A 17,980-nucleotide genomic window follows, 5' to 3' on the forward strand; every position below is an offset into this window, starting at 1 on the left:
GTTAAAAAATAAAATGCATATTTGACTACATAAAAATTTAAAATATGCTTAAATTTATTAGTAGTCACAGATATGCAAGTAAAACAATGAGGTACCCATTTTTCATTTCTTACATAGGCAAACACAAAACAAATTTTATTATTGCCATCTATTGCTTACCAGGATATGGGGGAACTAATACTCTCATACATTGCTATTATAGTGTTGGAAAGTAATCTGGAATATTTATTAAAACTATAAATATATACATACCTTTCAATCCAAAATTCCATTTATCTTAACAAAATAAAAGTATGAATATGTAAGGCCATGAATGCAAGAATGTTTATTATGGTATTGATGTTGAAGGAAAAGAAAAAAAAAGAAACAATCCAGATGTCTTCAGTAGGAAACCTGTTGATCAAATTATGCTATACACTTACTATGGCATATTATTCAACCATTAAAATGATCTATAACTGATCTCAAAAAATGTTTATGATGTACTGTGACAAAGCAAGTTGCACAAAAATGTGTATACTATGACCTTTTCTATTATTTAACAAATACCCACTTTTTTATTATTTTTAAAATCCCTATAGGGGGTGCCAGGGTAGCTCAGTCAGTAAAGCATCTGACTCTTGATCTCAGCTCAAGTCTTGATCTTAGGGTCATGAGTTCAAGTTCCATTTTGGGCTCTGTGCTGGGCATGGAGGCTACTTAAAAAAATAAATAAATAAAAAATAAGACCCCTAAATACGTATATACAAACCTCTATACAGATATGGCGGTAGAGACTTGGAAAAAGTATGGAAAGTTAATGTCAAAATGTTAACATTTTAATATCCCTGATAGAGGAGGTAGGCATAGATACAAGGGTTAGGGACACATCAATAAATGTTTCTTGCTAAAATTTCATATATTAAAATGAGAATATATATATGTGTGTGTGTGTGTGTATATATATATATATATATATATACATATATACATACATATACATATATACACATATATATACATAAAGGAAAAGAGGATCCATTTTTTGAAACTACAGTCTGAGGGCTAGAATCTGGATTCTGGGGTCTCCTCAAGCCCCTCCAACCCTATGAGGCTTAAGTGGTAGCTGACTTGCCTGTCTTAAACTACTTCTTTTTAAATTTCCAAGGTATAACCACAAGTTTAGCAGATGTTATTCTTTTATGGTTTCATGTATATTATTTAGTCTTTTTGATCAGTTTATAATACAAGTGTTGTACTTCCATACAGAACTTAGTATTCTATATATTATCAAACACCATTTGGGGAGATGTGTGGGATGTCCAAACTAAAGCAAATAGATAGGCTGATAATGTGGCCTGCCTTCCACCAGCTATATAAAGTCCTAGACCAGTGGTTCTCAACTGGGGCAATTTTGCTCCCCTACCCTCCAGAGGATTTTTGACATTTTTTTCTTGTTTATTTATTTGAAAAAGAGAGAGCAAGAGAGTGAGTATGTGTGCACGAGCTGGGAAGGAGCAGAGAGAAATGGAGAGAGAGAAACCCAAGCAGGCTTCTCACTGCCAGTGCAGAGCCAGATGCAGCCAGATGCATGAACCGTGAGATTATGACCTGAGCAGAAATCAAGAGTCAGACACCTAACCAATCGAGCCACCCAGGCGCCCCTGAAGACATTTTTTAGTGGGGGACGTAGGGAAGGTACAACTGACATTTAGCAGATAGAGGCCAGTCATACTTCTCAACATTCTGCGATGCAGAGGGCAGCCCCTAACAAAGAATTTTCCAGCCAAAACATCAGCAGTGCCACAGTTGAGAAAGTCTGTCCTAGAGTTTCAACCACAGGGCAAGTGGTACTGGATGGGACTCTAACTGACAAAGATTCCCAAGGGAATGAGGGGAAAGTTTTTATTAGCAAGGCCATGTTAAAAAGCAGCATAGGCGGTGATTTTCAAACTTTGGTTTTAGCAGCTGAATTTATCTATTGAATGATCTTAACCCTATTATATAATGTAGATCCATTTCCTTTAACATTTAAAGGACTCACACCAATCAATAAGGAAAAGATTGATAGCCAGTTGAAAATGAAGAGTTTGGTTCACAGAAAAGGGAATGCACGTGGCTTTTAAACATGTGAAAGATATAAAACCTCACTCATGAAAAGAGAAACACTCACTAATTTACAATGAGATGCCGTTTTTCACATTATCAAGGTAGTAAGGAACCAAAATTTGATCATATGCTGCATTGAAAAGAATGTGCAGAGCCAGACCCAGTTGTACAGTAATAGTAAAAATGGAAATTAGTACAACCCTATGGAAAGCAACTTGGCACTGTTAATCAAAATGTAAAATGCATATACCTCTTAATCTGGCAATTCTAATACTAGAAATCCATTTTTATAGATACACATACTTGCATATGTGTAAAATGACTTTTATTCAAGAGTATTTATTGTGCCATGGTTTATATTAGCAAAAGATTGGAAATACACTAATTTGCCATTAAGAAGGAATTGGTTAAACATACAACCAGTACATATTGTTTATATGTATATGAATTGTCACTTAAACTCAGGAAATGGGTAACAGAACTTGCTCCTAGGGCATGCAAATGGGAGACTGGAAGACAAAGGTGAAAGATTTTGCAGGTGAGGCAGGGGTGGGAGAGGTGGGGGGCGTAGTGGGGCATGTGCCTGGGTGGTTCAGTCAGTTAAGTGTCCAACTCTTGATTTTGGCTCAGGTCATGACCTCACGGTCATGGGATTGAGCCCCATGTCCAGCTCTGCACTGAGTGTGGAGCCTGCTTGAGATTCGCTCCCTCTCCCTCTGCTCCTCTCCCCTGCTTCTCTCTCTTTCTCTCTCCCTCAAAAATAAAGACTTTTTTTTACTGTAGAACACTTTGTGCCTTTTGAAGTCTTCACCATGTGCATCATTATGTATCATATGTGTGTGTTCTTATGTCATACATTATATGTCTTAAATATATAAAAGGAGGGTTGTTCTGATTGAAATAGGCTCCCTAAGTTTCTACCACATCCCTCAAGGCATCATTAAGAAGATTTAGGGTCCCCAAGGAACACAGTAAAAAAGCCACTGTCAGAGTTGTGGTAGGGTAGACTAGCTGCTGTAATAATCATCCAGAGATTTCAATGGCTAAATACAGCAAAAGTTTACTTCTCATTCACACAACAATCCTACATGGGTGTTTTTCATCTGATGGCTTCTGGGGTCAGCTTTCCATTAAAAAGTGGCCAAGAGACCCTTGTCCCTTTTGTCTTGTAGCTTTGCCATTGGACAGGCAAAGGAAATTAAGTAACATCTGTTGAAAGGTTTTATGGGCCAGTCCTGGAAATGATGCTACTACTTCTCCCATTCAACTGTCTGGGAATAGTCAAGTGGCTACACACAAGGAATCCTGGGAAATTTTATCATTCAAGGTGACAGAATGGAGTGGAGGGCAAACAGAAGACCATGACAAGCATTTAATGAAATCTAGCTACATGGCCAGTTCGTCAGCTGGATCCATTCATTATAACTTTATAAAGTTTCCTATTAGCTTTTCACCAAATGCATCCACCTCTTTAATGGTGTCTTTTGATGAACAGAAGCATTAGTTTTAATGCAGACTAATTTATCATTCTTGTACTTTGGGTTTTTTTTTAATTTTTTAATGTCGATTTATTTTTGAGACAGAGGGAGCCAGAGCATGAGTGGGGGAGGGGCAAAGAGAGAGGCAGACACAAAATCTGAAACAGGCTCTGGGCTCTGAGCTGTCAGCACAGAGCCGGATGCGGGGCTCGAACCCACGAACCATGAGATCATGACCTGAGCCGAAGTCGGACGCCTAACCAACTGAGCCACCCAGGCGCCCCACAATCTTGTACTTTGCATTGCACTGTTTGTTTTCTTTTTTTCCTTTTTTTTCTACTGAACTATAATTTACGTATAACATTGTATTAGTTTTAGTTGTACAACATAATGATTTGATAGATAAATATATTGCAAAATGATTACCAGAATTTAGTTAATTCACCACCACACATAACTACAAAATTTTACACATATGTATTTAGCCTTACTTTTTTAGCAATTTTTTAATATATAATACAGTTACATTAACTAAAGTCACCATACTGTACATTACATCCCTAGGATTCATACTGGAATTTGTGTCTTTTGATCATCTTCATCCATTTCACCCACCCCCTGCCTGTGGCAACCATCAAAATGTTTTAATGCATTTGGTTTTTTTTTGTTTTTAGATTCCACATATAAATGAAACCATACAATATTTTTTAAAATATTGATTTATTTTTGAGAGAGTGCACACATGTGCGCATGTGGGCCCACATGAGTGAGGGAGGGGCAGAGAGAGAGAGAGAGAGAGATACACAGAATTCAAAGCATAGTCCAGGCTCTGAACTGTCAGCACAGAGCCCAATGAGGGGCTCGAACCCATGAACCATGAGATCATGACCTGAGCCAAAGTCAGACGCTTAACCAACTGAGCCACCCAGGTGCCCCTGAAATCATACAATATTAATCTTTTTCTGTCTGACTTATTTCACTTAGTATAATGCCCGCAAGGTTCATCCATGTTGTTGCAAGTGGCAGGATTTCCCTCTTTTTTATGGCTGAACAATATTTCACATATATCATATTTCACATTTTCTTTATCCATTCATCCATCGATGGATACTTAGGTTGTTTCCATGTTTTGGCTACTATAAATAATGCTGCAGTGAATATGGCGGGTGCAGATATCTTTCAAGATAGTGATTTCATTTTCTTTGCATAAATTCCCAGAGTGAAATTGCTGGATTATTTGGTTATTCTATTTTTATTTTCTTGAGGAGCCTCCATACTGTTTTCCATTGTAGCTACATTCCCACAATATACACAAGGGTTCCCTTTTCCACATCCTTCCTAGCACTTAATATCTCTTATCTTTATTTATTTATTTATTTATTTATTTATTTTTAAATGTTTACTTGCTTTTTTTCAGAGAGAGAGAGAGAGCATGAGTGGGGAGGAGAAGAGAGAGGAACAGAGAGAATCTCAAGCAGGCTCTGAGCTGTCAACATGGAGCCCAACAAGGGAGGCTCGATTTCACAAACCGTGAGATCATGATCTGAGTCAAAATCAAGAGTCAGATGCTCATCCAACTGAGCCCCTCAGGTGCACCTCTTATCTTTTCGAGGACAGTCATTCTAACAGGTGTGAGGTGATATCTCATTGTGGTTTTAATTTGCATTTCCTTGTTGATTAGTGACGCTGAGCACCTTTTCATATTTCTGTTAGCCATCTGTATGTCCTTTTTGGAAAAATGTCTATTCAGATCTTCTGCTGAGTTTTTAATTGGATTGTTTGTTTTCTTTTGAGTTGTCTGAGTTTTTTTTTAATATATATTTTGGATATTAACCTTTTATCAAATATGTGATTTACAAATAGTGTTTCATATTCTGTAGGTTATCTTTTCATCTCATTGATGCTTTCCTTTGCTATTCAGAAAGTTTTTAGTTTGATGTAGTGCCACTTGTTTATTTTTGCTTCTATTGCTTTTGCTTTGGTGTCAAATTCAAAAAAATCATCTCTAAGACTGATGTCTAGGAGTTTACTCCCTATGTTTTCTTCTAGGAAGTTTATGATTTTAGGTTTTATGTTCAAGTCTTTAATCCATTTTGAGTTGATAATTGTATATGGTAAAAGATAGTGGTCCAGCTTTACTCTTTTGAATGTGAATGTCCAGTTTTCCAATACCATTTTCTTATTTTTAAGGTTTATTTATTTTTGAGAGAGAGAGAGAGAGACAGAGCACAGGAGGGGGAGGTGCAGAGAGAGGGAGACACAGAACCTGAAGCAGGCTCCAGGCTCTGAGCTGTCAGCATAGACCCCAACTCGGCTCGAACACATGAACCATGAGACCATGACCTCAGCTGAAGTCAGACACTTAACCGACTGAGCCATCCAGGTGCCCTGCCCAACACCATTTACTGAAGAGACTATCCTTTACCTACTGCATATTCTTGGTTCTTTTGTCATAAGGTTTTGTTGTGTCTTGTAAATTCCCTACATATTTTGGATTAAAGTCCTTTGTTGGATATGTGATTTGCAAATATTTCTCCCAGTCTGCAGCCTGTCATTCATTCTCTTAACCAGATCCCTTTCTTTACAGAGCAGAGGTTAATATTAACGAAGATCAATTTATCAATTTTTTCTTTTGTGAATTTTGCTGTTGGTATTATATCTAATAACTCTTTGCTTAACCCAAGGCCACAAATATTTTCTTATATTTTTCTTCCATAAGTTTTTTGGTTGTAACTTTACATTTCTGTCCACTTCTTTTGGGCTAGTTTTTGTATAAAGTATATGAAGTATCGGTCAAAGTGCCTTTTGTTTTTGTTTTCTTATTGTTTGCCTATGGATATCTAGTTGTTCCATCACTACTGCTAGAAAATACTGTCTTTCTCTGTTGAGTTGACTCTGCACATTTGTCAAAAATCAGTTGTGGGTTTTGTGTGGGTCTCTTTTAGATCTTGATCCCGTTCCATGGATGCATATGTCTTTCACCAATAGTATGCTATCTTGATTGTATAACTTTATACTAAATCTTAAAATCTGATAGTAGCAGGGGTGCTTGGGTGGCTTAGTTGGCTAAGTGTCTGACTCCTGATATTGGCTCAGGTGATGATCTCACAGTCATGATCTCACAGTTGTGAGATCCAGCTCTGCATCAGGCTTTGTGCTGAGCATGGAGCCTGCTTGGAATTCTCTATCTCCCTCACCCTCTGCCCCTCCACCTCTCGCACATGAGCAGGCACTCTCTTTCTCAAAATAAAGAAACATTTTATAAAAAATCTGGTAGTAGCAGCCCTCCAACTTTGCTCTTCTACAAAATTGCTTGGGTTATTCTAATTCCTTTGCCTGTTCATATAAAATTTTATATTAAGCTTGCCCATATATATCTAAAAAACCAGGCTGAAATTTTGACTGTGATCACATTGAATCCATAGTTCAATTTGGAGAGAATCAATATCATAACAATACTAAATGTTCTAATATTCTCACATAGCATATCTCCCCATTTATTTAGACTTTAATTTCTTCCATCAGTGTTTTGTAGCTTTCAGTATATAGATCCTGCACATATTTTGTTAGACTTATACCTAGAGATTATATTTTTGGGGTACTATTGTAAGTGGTTACTTTTTTATTTTTTAATTTTTATTTATTGTTTTGAATGGTACTTTAAAATTTTTTATTTTTTTTAATGTTTATTTTTTGAGACAGAGAGAGACAGAGCTGGAGCAGAGGAGAGGTAGAGAGAGAGAGAAAGAGGGAGACACAGAATCTGAAGCAGGCTCTGGGCTCTGAGCTGTTAGCACAGAGCCCGATGCAGGGCTCAAACTCATGAGATCATGACCTGAGCCAAAGTTGGACGCTTAACCAATTGAGCCACCCAGGTGCTCCAGTAGTTTTAAAAATATTAAATTCTAATTGTTCATTCCTAGAATATAAAAATACACTTGATTTTTAATATTAACCTAATAATCTGTGACTTTACTAAACTTACTTATTAACTAATAAGTTAGGAGCTAGGAGCTTTTTTGTAGATTCCTTGATGTCTACATAGACAATCATATTGTCTGAGAAGAGAGATAGTTTTATTCTTTCTTTTCAAATCTATATGTCTTTTCTTATTCTTGCTTCATTGCACTGGTTATAATTTCCAATAAAATGTTTAATGTGAATAAGAGCAGACATCCTTGCCTTCTTCAGATATAAGGAAGAAGCATTCAGTCTTTCCTATTATGTATATTAGCTGCAATGTTTTGTAGACATTCTCTTTCAGGAGAAAGTTCCTTTTATCCATAGTTTGCTGAGATTTTTTTAAAATCATAAATAAATGTTGAATTGTTAAATGATTTTTCTGCACCTATTGAGATGATCATGTACCTTTTATTCCTTAGTCTGTTGAAATGATGAGTTACATTGGTTGATTTTTGAGTGTTGAGCCAGCCTTGCATTCCCAGGATAACTCCTACTAGATTTCATTTGCTAATGTTTTGTGGAAGATTGTTTCATCTATGTTCATTAATGATACTGATCTGTTGCTTTAATTTCTTGTACTCTTTCTCTGGTTTGGGAAATCAGAGTAATACAGGATTCCTAATATAAGTTGGAAAGTATTCCCTTCTATTTACTGGTATTACTTCTTCCTTAAATGTTTGCTAGACTGAAATTTTCTTTGTTGGAGGATTTTTACAAATTCAATGTCTTTAATAAATATAGAATTATGCAGGTTATCTATTTCTTCTTATGTGAGTTTTGGTTCTTTGTGTCCTTCAAAGAATTGGTCTATTTCTCTTGGTAATTTGATTTATGGGACTTGCTTGCAGTATTGTCATTATCTTTTGGATGTCTATAGAGTCTGTAGTAATGTTTCCCCTCTTTCATTACTGTTAATGATAATTTGTGTCTTCTCCTATTTTTCTTGTCAGTATTGCCAGAGGTTTATCACTTTTATTAATCAGAAATAAGGGAGTCTCTTCTCCACCTCTCCCATATTCAGATTTTCCCCGCACTCTCCAGCTATCACAGTCCCCTTCTTTAGTTCTCTGACTAGAAAAATGAGCTTTGTCTTGGAGGTTTAGCTGTCACATAATTCTGCATGATTGGGACCAACATTGGGGCAAAGCAATGAGAGAAAAGAAAGAAAAACATAAGGGGGATTCCCTACACACACACACACACACACACACACACACACACACACACACACTCTTTCAGATCACAGGTTCACTTTATCTTAGTTCCTCTGGACTGAAAGGTTTCTCACTGGGATTTTAAATGCCTGTGCCACTGCCACCACAATACAGCTCTGTGACTGGGGTTGTCCTTGGGGTAAGGCAAAAGAAAAAAACAACAAGGAGGATTGCTCCATACTCTCTTGCTTATAGGAACCCCTTTCCTGCTCTTCTGACCAGAAATGTAGGATTTCTCTAGGGGTTTTTGATACCTGTATCAACTGTACAGTTATATACAGTTATGTGGCTGTCTTTGAGTCAAAACAAAGAGAAAAAAGAGGAAAATGTGGGAAACTGTATGTGTTTTTCTTCAGCTTTGGTTCCCCTCCTCAATCTATCTGCTACTATGTTTTAAGTGTCCTTAAATAGTTGCTTTATGTATTTTGTCCAGAGTTTTTAGTTGTAATCATTGAGAAAGATAGGCTGTAGCGGGATTACTCTATCTTGGCCCAGTACCAGAACTCCTGAAGTGTTTTATTTATTTAAAAAATGTTTTTAATGTTTGTTTATTTTTGAGAGAGAGAGAGGGGGAAGAAGGGGCAGAGAGAGAGGGAGGGAGACATAGAATCCAAAGCAGGCTCCAGGCTCTGAGCTGTCAGCATAGAGCCCGACGCGGGGCTCAAACTCATGAACTGTGAGATCATGACCTGAGCTGAAGTCAGATGCTTAACCAACGGAGCCACCCAGGCACCCCTCTTGAAGTCTTTTATTGATCACATATCACACCTTTGTACTATATATACTGATACATATAATTTCATTTAAAAAACCACCTGAGTGTTAAAAACATTTCTTCTGGATTGAGATATTGTTACCATTATTACTATTATACAATTGATTAAAATAACATTAATATAATTATGATAAATAATTATTAAGAAAAAATAAAATTTAGGGTGCCTGGGTAGCTCAGTCAGTTGAGGGACCAACTCTTGATATTGGCTCAGGTCATGATCTCATGGTTCGTGAGTTCAAGTCTTGTGTGGGGCGCTGTGCTGACAATGTAGAGCCTGCCTGTGATTCTCTCTCTCAAAATAAATAAACTTAAAAAAAAAAAAAGAAAGAAAAAAATTTTATTGGAATTGCATATCTTTTTAAAAAATTTTTTGTTAATGTTTATTTACTTTTAAAGGAGAGAAAGAGAGAGACAGAACATGAGGAGGGGAGGGGCTCTGAGCTGTCAGCACAGGGCTTGATGCAGGGCTTGAACTTATGGAGTGTGAGATCATGACCTGAGCCGAAATCAGATGCCCAACCAACTGAGCCACCCAGGCAGCCCAGAATTGCATATCTTATTGACACGAATGGGACTTAAAATTTTTTTCAATTAGCTTAAGTATCTGTGAATGAATATTAGTTATTACTAGAATGAGACAGATTCAACATCAATCAGCTCTGAGAAACCTTGTCCACATATATGGGTAGACATAAATGGAAGAAATTTTGTTATTGCTGCCATTCAATTCTTTGAACTTCTTCCTAGTTATATACCAAAAATCACATAATTTTCTATTTTCAAAAATTATTCTTAATGATCAAAGAGCTACCAATTGTATTAGTTCTTCCTTTGGATTTTGGTAGGAAAGAATTAGAAAATACCTGACTCCCCCCAAAAAAATTGTTACTCAGTTATTAGAGTCATTCACTTTCTCATTTTGTGAGAAAGTTTAGCAAATTGTATCCGATCTTCTTCTATTAGAGGTACCTTGTTTAATAAGGAAAGGTTAGAATATTAAATATTGTTAAATTCTATACAACATTTTTGGTAACAGTCTTTTATCTTATCAAATAGTCTGAATATATTTTTGTTGAAACATTGAAGTTCCAGATTTAGTTCAGACAACGTACAGAACAGTGATGTCCAGCAGAAACAGAATGTGAGTCACATACATAATTCTAATTTTTCCAGTAGCCACACTAAAAAAAGTTAAAGGAGACTGGTAAAATGAATTTAAAAATGTATTTCATTGAGATCAATATATAGAATATCATCATTTCAAAAATATAATAAAATTTACACTGTTTTGGTTTTTAACTTTAAAATTGAAAAATCAGGCCACCTGAGTAGCTCAGTCAGTTAAATGTCTGACTCTTAATTTCAGGTTAAGTCACGATCTCACTGTGGTGAGATGGAGCCCTGTGTTGGGCTCCACAATGAGCATGGAGCCTGCTTGGAATTCTCTTTCTCCTGTGAGGCACCTGGGTGGCTTAGTCGGTTAAATGTCTGACCCTTGATTTTGGCTCAGGTCATGATCTCACTGTTTGTGGAATCAGGCTCCCACACTGACCGCAGGGAGCCTGCTTGGGTTTCTCTCTCTTCCATCTCCCTCCCCCTACCCCCTGTGCACTCTCTCCCTCAAAAAAATTAAATTAAATTAAATTAAACATTCAATTCCAGGGGCACCTGGTTGGCTCAGTTGGTTGAGCATCCAACTCTTGATTTTGTCTCAGGTCATGATCTCATTGTTCATGAGTCTGAGCCCTGCATCAGGCCCTGCGCTGACAGCACAGAGCCTGCAGAGGATTCTCTCTCTCTCCTGCTGGCATGTGTGTGTGCACGCTCTCTCTCTCTCAAAATAAACAAATAAACTTAAAAAAATTCAATTCCACAGTTAACCTTAGCTACACATGGGTAAAGCCTACTGTGTTGGTCAGTATAGGTATAGAAAATTCCCAACACATAAAGAAGTTTCAAAGCTAGTCCTCATTATCAATCTAACCAGCAAAATTGGATTTACTTTCTTTCAGAAAATGTCTTCATTTCTCAACAAGAAATTATGTTCAAATGCACTGTGATAACTATTGTAAGAACATTTTTTAAGAGCCATACTTGTGGTGAGGATAATGTAACATACAAACTTGTTGAATCCCTATCTGGTACACCTGAAACTAATTGCATTAGTGTAATGTGTGTCACATTGTGTGTCAGCTATGCTTAAATTTTTTAAAAAATTAAAAAATTTAGCAGTGCCTAGGTGGCTCAGTCAGTCAAGCCTTGGACTCTTGATTTTGGTTCAGGTCATGATCTCATGGTTCATGAGTTGGAGCCCCACATAGGGCTCTGCACTGACAGCAAACATCCTACTTCAGATCCTCTGTCTCCCTCTCTCTCTGCCCCTCCCCTGCTGGCATGCTCTCTCTGTTTCTCTCTCTCTCTCTCTCTCCTTCAAAATAAATAAATAAAACATTAAAAAATTTTTAAATGTGGGGTCCCTGAGTGGCTCAGTCAGTTAAGCATTCAACTCTTGGTTTTGGTTCAGGTCATGATCTTGCCTAGTGAGTTCAAGTCCCGCGTCAGGCTCTGCACTGGAGATGTGGAGCCTGCTTGGGATTCTCTCTCTCTCTCTCTCTCTCTCTCTCTCTCTCACTCTGCCCTTCCCCCACTTGCACTGTCTCTCTCTCAAAGTAAATAAACCTAAAAAAATTAAAAATTAATTTTTAATGTTTTATTTATTTTTGAGAGAGAGAGAGAGAGAGAGTGCAAGTGGGGGAGGGGCACAGAAGAGACAGAGGGAGACACAGAATTTGAAGCAGGCTTAAGGCTGCTTGCTGTCAGCACAAAGTCTGACTCGGGGCTTGAACCCATGAATGGTGAGATCATGACCTGAGCCAAAGTTGGGCGCTTGTCCTACTGAGCCACCCAGGCACCCCAAATTTGATGCTTTTCTTGATACTATTGAAGACAATGCTGATTTGTCTTCCGAGTAAAGTATATTGCATATAGTTATATTTATGGGCGCCTGGGTGGCTCAGTCGGTTGAGCATATATTTATATTTAATATATTAAACACTTCCCAGCTCATTACCACTAGGGGAGGCTCTAAAACAGGGTCTAATACTACTACTACTAATGGTGATTAGTACCTTTCACAGTTTCTAAGCCTCTTCTCATGGTTCTTGTTTGAACCTCACAACCAACCTCATTTTCCTGAGGAAATTGTAGCTTTTGCTACATTCTAAAAACCACACTACTGGGGTGCCTAGGTGGCTCAGTCAGTCAAGTGTTTGACTCTTGATTTCGGCTCAGTTCATGATCTCACGGTTTGTGAAATCAAGCCCTGCGTTGGGCTCCATGCTGACAATGCCAGGCCTTCTTGGGATTCTCTCTCTCTCCGGCTCTCTCCCCCTCCCCCACTTGTACTCTCTGTCTCTCTCTTTCAAAAATAAATAAACAGTAAAAAAATAAATAAATAAGTCTTGGGTGATGTATTGTACAGCATGTTGACTATGGTTAATAATACTGCATTGTATATTTGGAAGTTGCTAAGAGCAGATCTTAAAAGTTCTCATCACAAGAAAAATATCTGTAACAATGTGTAGGTGACAGATGTTAACAAGACTTATTATGGTAATTATTTCACAATATTCTGATATATACACATATCAAATTATCAGGTTGTATACCTGAAACTAATATAACATTATATGTCAATGATACCTCAATAAAAAAGAAAGAATAAATGAAGAAACAAAAAAACACTTGATCACTCATGCTTCATAAGATCAACTCACAAATTACTAAAATACAAACTGTTACTTCTCTAAATAACTTATTTAAAATATAACAGGACTTTCAAAGATATTTAATAATGTTATAAGAACTTAAATGAGGGGGCACCTGGGTGGCTCAGTCAGTTAAGCGTCCGACTTTGGTTCAGGTCATGATCTCATGGTTCACATGCTTGAGCCCCGCATCAGGCTCTGTGCTGACAGCTCAGAGCCTGGAGCCTGCTTCGGATTCTGTCTCCCTCTCTCTCTCTGCCCCTCTCCCACTCATGCTTATTTTCTCTCTCTCAAAAATAAATGTTAAAAAATATTTTTTTAATAAAAAAAAAAACTTAAATGAGTGTCTCCTCTTTTCCACTCTGTAGGGTCAATGACCACCTATTTTTTTTCACTTTTGGCTTCAGCTTTTTACTCGATGTCTAGCATTAACATTGGAGCTCAATAAATGTTTTTTTTAATGAATCATAAAGTTCATAATCATTCCTATAGCCAAATAAGTTTTGGTACTAGTGCCTCAAAGGAAGAGTCAGAAACCCAAAGGAGGAAACTAAGATGAGTAATATTCTCTTCTATCTTTCCCAATTCCTAATGCTGGGAAGCATGGTATTTACTCATTCAAAATAATTACCCCATACTTGAGAGATAATGGATCAGAACGATCTGCTTTCTGCTTACCTTGTGGGTTTCTGAAGAGGCACTGGCTCAGCTCAAAGACATGTTGAAGTCCCCTGAGCAAAATCAAGGTATGCTGTGATTATTAGGCCAGCCCCTGAAGAATGAAGAAATGGACAGAAATCCGGGTGATAATGTTTTCTCGGAAACATCTTTGCCACTTACACCTCTTTTATGGAGCCCTCAGACATTTCTACCTAATTTTATTGGTTCAAATAATATCAAATATGTTTGATTTAAAACTTTATTGGGGCCTATTTTTTAGTTTTAAAGTTTATTTATTTATTTTGAGAGAGAGAGAGAGAAAGAGAGAGAGAGAGAATTAATGGGGGAGGAGCAGAGAGAGAGGGAGAGAGACAGAATCCCAAGCAAGCTTCACACTTTTATCTTGGAGCTTGATGTGGCACTCAAACTCATGGACCTGTGAGATTATGACCTGAGATGAAATCAAGAGTCGGTTGCCTAAATGACTGAGCCACCCAGGCACCCTGGGACCTATTTTTTAAATCTCCTTTACCACTAATATTAATTCTACCTTGAAACCTTCACTTATTTTCATATTTGAATATTTCTCTCTGTTTCTATAGAAACTGGTACATGATATTTTTTACTTTACACATCTTGCATCAAAATAGTTATTTGTGCATTTGTATTATCTCACCTATTTGGTGATAAGCTTTTTAAGTATATTAAAAAGTATATTTTTATATTTTAAGTATATTAAAGTATATTTCATAAAATATAAAATAAAATAAAAAGTATATTTTAAGTACATTAAAAAGTATATTAAAAAGTAAATATATTTTACTTAGTCTTCAATTGATCATTTCATCAATACTACAAAGTATCCACTATATACATAATGTGATACAGAGTGCCTGGCTGTCTTAGTTGGTAGAGCATGTGACTCTTGATCTTGAGGTCTGGAGTTCAGGCCCCATGTCAAATGCAGAGATTACTTAAAAAGAAAAGAAAAGAAAAAAAAAGGCAACCAAGTACATAATGATGCATAAATGGGTATGAACATGGAGAAGAAATATACAATTCCTGACCACATAGAACTTGGGGAATATATCACTTATCATTCATACAGAAGGCATTCACATGAGAAAACTGTTTTTTTTGTGTGGTAGGTGAGATTTTGAAATATAGCATCTCTTGCAATTATAATTAAAATATAAGCTGGTTAAGGGTACCTGGCTGCCTCAGTCGGTACAGCATGCGACACTTGATCTCATGGTCCTCAGTTCAAGCCCTGCGTTGGGAATAGAGATTATTTTAAAATATGTGTGTGTGTGTGTGTCTGTGTGTGTGTGTGTGTGTATTAGTTAGACTGCAAATCCACTAAATAGTTAAATTAATACATCACTTAAATTTATGATGGTAGTAGTAAAGAAAAGAAATAAAGTAGATAATTAAAATTGCAATTAATTTACCATATTCTTATGAAAGAAAAATCACCATGAAGATTAAATATCACCTGCAGGTAACTGGTGAAATTCCAAGCAGCCAAAACCCTGTTCTAGGAAGCACATTACTTTCTGGAAGAGGATATTCTCCCTTGAACTTTGTGGGTTTAAGTCAGGTGCTGATTCAGAAATGATAAATTTAATCAAGAAAAAAATTTTTTGCAATTTTTAAAAATATTTACTTTTGAGAGAGAGACACAGAGTGTGACCAGGGGCAGGGGAGGGGCAGAGAGAGAGGGAGACACAGAACTCCAAACAAGCTCCAGACTCCATGCTGTCAGCACAGAGCCCTATGTGGGGCTCAAACTCATGAACTGTAAGATCATGACCTGAGCCTAATTCCGATGGTTAACCGATTGAGCCACTCAGGTGCCCCTCAAGAAAAAAATTTTCTAAGAATGTATAATTTAAATAGATTATTAAAAGCAACCAAATAAGACTAAATCAACTTTTATGTAATATAAATTAATCTATTTTTTATTATAATGATAAAACATGATCTTTTTAAAAAAATTGTTAACATTTACTCATTTTTGAGAGAGAGAGAGACAGACAGATATAAGCAGGGGTTGGGCAGAGAGAGAGGGAGACAGAATCTGAAGCAGGCTCCAGGCTCCGAGCTGTCAGCACAGAGCCCAATACGGGGCTTGAACTCAAAAACCATGAGATCATGACATGAGCCAAAGTCAGATGCTTAACCAACTGAGCCACCCAGGTGCCTCAACATGATCCTTATCTAAGGCTTTTATTACTTAATTTATAATAATACAATATAATATACAGCTAAAATTATTTATAAAAATGTGGCATTCTTAAGCAAATTTATATATGCATATTGGTCTCTGATATAGTTTTGAAGGAATAGTTAAATAAGGATTATGAAATAATTCCATTAGTTAAATATGGATCCTAAATTATTCTGCTAATTTTTCTAGACACCATCATCACATTTTCCCTGTGTATTGTAGCAAAAAGAAGAAGTTTTATCATGCTAAAAATTAATCAGCTGCTCTAGCCACTAAAATACAATTTTGTATTTTGGTAATAGAAGGCAGAAATTTTTAAACATTTCATTAAAAAATTTTTTTTTAAGTTTATGTATTTTGAGAGAGACAGAATGAGCTGGGGAGGGGCAGAGAGACAGGGAGAGAGAGTCCCAAGCAGGCTCTGCACTGACAGTGTGGTTGACACTGCACTGACAGTGTGGTTGACAGTGCGGCACTGACACTGATGTGGGGTTGGAACCCACAAAACTGTGAATTCATGCCCTGAGCCAAAACTGAGAGTTGGATGCTTAACGGACTGAGCCACCCAGGCACCTCTAAACATTTTAAAAATGGGAATGAGATGAAGATGGTGGGGGGGAGGGCAGAATTCTAAGATATTCCCTAGAATATCTGCCCTTCTGTATCTATCATCCTTTCTCCCAGGTATGGGCGGGGCCTATGAATAGGCAGGATAGCTCCTCCTTTGATTAACTCACATTGCATAAACCTGTTTTAAAATTTTTTAAAAGTTTACTTATTTTTGAAAGAGAGAGAGCATGAGCAGGAGGGGCAGAGAGAGAGAGGGAGAGACAGAGACAGAGACAGAGAGAATCCCAAGCAGTATCTGTGCTGCCAGCACAGAGCCGGAAGGGGAGATTGATCTCACAAAACATGAGATCCTGACCTGAGCAGAAATCAAGAATTGGATGCTTAACCTCCTGAGCCACCCAGACGCCCCTCTATAAACCTGTTTTAGCTCACTGGAGTGATTCTCCTGCTGGCTTCTGAGAGGTAACCTGGCCACCTTGTGAGCTGGCCACCTGACAAGGAACTGCAGGGGCCTCTAGGAACAGAGTGGATCCCAGCTGTCATCAGCAAGAAAGGTGGCTCCTCAGTCCTACAACTGCCAAACTGAATTCTGTCAACAATCAGTGAGCTTGAAATAGAACCCCAAGCCTCAGATGAGACCAACCCCCCAGAGTACACCTTGACTGCAGACTGTGAGACCCTGAGTAGCAGATTCAGTTAAAACCTCCGTAACCATGGAAACTGCAATAATAAACGTATGCTGTTTAGAACTACCAAGTGTGTGGTTCATGGTAACTTTACGCAACATCAGAAACTTATACAGATGGCTTGTAGTACGGGAAGAAGTATTTTTGATATGATTTAATAAGACATGTGGTAACTATGGTATTTGATAATCCACAACACAGAATCGAAAATAAGTTACATAAGGGGCACCTGAGTGGCTTAGCTGGTTGAGCGTCCAACTTCAGATTTCTCAGTTCGTGAGTTCAAGCACCACATCCAGCTTGCTACTGTCAGCACAGAGCCTGCTTCGGATCCTCTGTTCTCTTCTCTCTGCCCCTGCCCCACTTGTGCGTGCTCTCTCTCTCAAAAATAAACCCTAAAAGAAAATTTAAAATAAGTTACATAAAATGTTTATCTATAGGTTTTATACAGTGTCAAAAACTCAAAAAATTTGGTTCTCCTGGCTGGCTCAGTCAGTAGAGCATGTGACTCTTGATCTCCCGGCCATGAGTTCCAGCCCCACATTT

General features: G+C 37.4%; 1 protein-coding gene across 7 annotated transcripts in view; it reads right to left on the reverse strand.

Moving 5' to 3' along the window:
* Positions 1 to 17,980, reverse strand: part of SIRT1 (sirtuin 1) — a 63,708-nt gene that overhangs the window by 32,007 nt on the left and 13,721 nt on the right. For 2 of the 7 annotated variants that reach the window (XM_060642628.3, XM_060642624.3), the window contains 2 exons: positions 13,967 to 14,060; positions 253 to 393 (listed from right to left, as the gene is read on the reverse strand). In XM_060642628.3, coding sequence (XP_060498611.2) covers positions 253 to 272 — 20 coding nt within the window. In that variant the 5' untranslated portion in view covers positions 273 to 393; positions 13,967 to 14,060. Of the gene's footprint in view, positions 1 to 252; positions 394 to 13,966; positions 14,061 to 15,159; positions 15,219 to 17,663; positions 17,830 to 17,980 lie in introns of all 7 variants that reach the window. The other 5 variants (XM_060642622.3, XM_060642623.3, XM_060642621.3 and 2 more) reach the window with 5 other exon arrangements.

This window comes from Panthera onca, chromosome D2 (genome assembly GCF_046562875.1).
Source record: "Panthera onca isolate mPanOnc1 chromosome D2, mPanOnc1 haplotype 2, whole genome shotgun sequence".
NCBI classification, from domain to species: domain Eukaryota; kingdom Metazoa; phylum Chordata; class Mammalia; order Carnivora; family Felidae; genus Panthera; species Panthera onca.